At 30.5% G+C, this 1,603-nt stretch overlaps 1 protein-coding gene across 1 annotated transcript in view; it reads right to left on the bottom strand.

Annotated features, from left to right (window-relative positions):
* TEX15 (testis expressed 15) overlaps positions 1 to 1,603 on the bottom strand; it is a 68,433-nt gene that overhangs the window by 4,135 nt on the left and 62,695 nt on the right. The window contains exon 7 of the mRNA XM_015565276.1: positions 929 to 987. Within this exon, the coding sequence (XP_015420762.1) occupies positions 929 to 987 (59 nt within the window). The remainder of the gene's footprint in view (positions 1 to 928; positions 988 to 1,603) is intronic.

The raw sequence follows: 1,603 nt of genomic DNA, 5'->3' as shown, positions 1-1,603 counted from the left end.
TATATATTTAAAACAAAGAGTGGCCTACCTTATAAAAATGTTTTAAAAAAAGCAAAACCAAGTGAGACAGAACTGAGGATGCATATCTTTTTTATTTTATATTACTCATTCTCCTTCATAAAATAAAAGAAAAATGGAAGAAAATGAAGTTTATCATGATCTGAAAATCTTACAGCATTGAATCAAACAAGAGATGGTCAACAAGTCCAATGGTGCCACTTCATGTCAAAATAAGAAAAATATAAATAATATAGTGAGATTTTTATAAATACAATTCAGTTCATAGAGCTAAGCTTTATTTTGAAATCATGTCCTTTGTATAGTATAGTATTAAAACATCCTTTTATGAAACACTGGTATATTTATGTGTTTGTCTATGACTGAGCTCCCACTTAGTAATATAAGTTGGCAATTTATATCTTTTTAACCAGTTTTGAAATGTGACTGGTCTGTAAAGTCCACACATTTAAAAAACTCAATCTAAGCACATATCCTATTCTCTTATGCTTAGTGACCAGTCACTAAGTCCCGTCAATTCTTTAAGTAATGTCTTGTCAAATACAAATTTTACTTTTTTTCATTATGTAAAACCATCACTCTTCTAAGCCCTGGCTGACTTATGACTTTAACTGTACTCAGAATCTCCTTATCCTTTACATTATTGAAAAAACATTTTACAAAAAAAGAAAAAAGAAAAAACATTTTACAGCACACCATCTTTCAATTCTTACAAAGTTTAAATTCTTTAGGCCTTACTTAATAAACTGCATAATCTGAAACAACCACCTCTCCCTTCTTAGCTTACTCTTGTTCCCTTAATTACATGTATGATCCAACACAGGTATATAAATAAATGTTTTAGTCTTGTTCCTTAATATGTGCTCAATTTTAATTTTTCTTCAGATAGGGGGTTGATGGCAATCCCTACCTTGGATGCTTGAACGTTGCCTTTTCTTTGTTGATTTTTGTGACATCTTTCACGTTAACCTATGTTTAAAACATACAAAATAAAACTACATTGGTGACATAAATATTTATCATTCTAATATCAGATATTTGCAATTGCTTGTTCTGTCATCATCTAAAATGCACTAACACTTCATTCATTAATGAACCTTCCCTTTGAAAAGCAGTGAATCTGCGGGACTTCCCATATTTTGTCAATGTTTGGAAATACATTTAAAAAAAGAAATTTGCAAAATTCTTTATATCCCCACACTTAATAACAAACCTGGGAGTCCATTTACCACTGCTTCCTCTTTTATTTTTTTTAGTAAACCAGTCAGTAGCCCCATTGTAAGTAATGTCCGTCAAACATAGATTTTCCTTTCTTATTCTGCAAAACAGCACCCTTTTCTAAGTCCTGGATAACTTACTTTTCTAACTGTACTCAGAAGATCTACCTTTAAATGACTTATAAAACTGTTCCATAGAACACTATCCTTCAATATGTACAGAATTAAGTTCAAACTAGGTAGGTCTATATTTAAAACATTTTATATCTGAAACAATCTTCTCCATCCTTAGCTTGTCCACTAATTTTTTTTTTTTTGTTCCAGACTTAATTTTAAACTCATTTCTCAGGATAGGTCAAAACACTGTG

Source organism: Myotis davidii, unplaced genomic scaffold, assembly GCF_000327345.1.
Source record: "Myotis davidii unplaced genomic scaffold, ASM32734v1 scaffold93, whole genome shotgun sequence".
NCBI classification, from domain to species: Eukaryota; Metazoa; Chordata; class Mammalia; order Chiroptera; family Vespertilionidae; genus Myotis; species Myotis davidii.
Note: the sequence above shows the minus strand (reverse complement) of the source record. Positions and strands in the feature narration are given on the sequence as shown.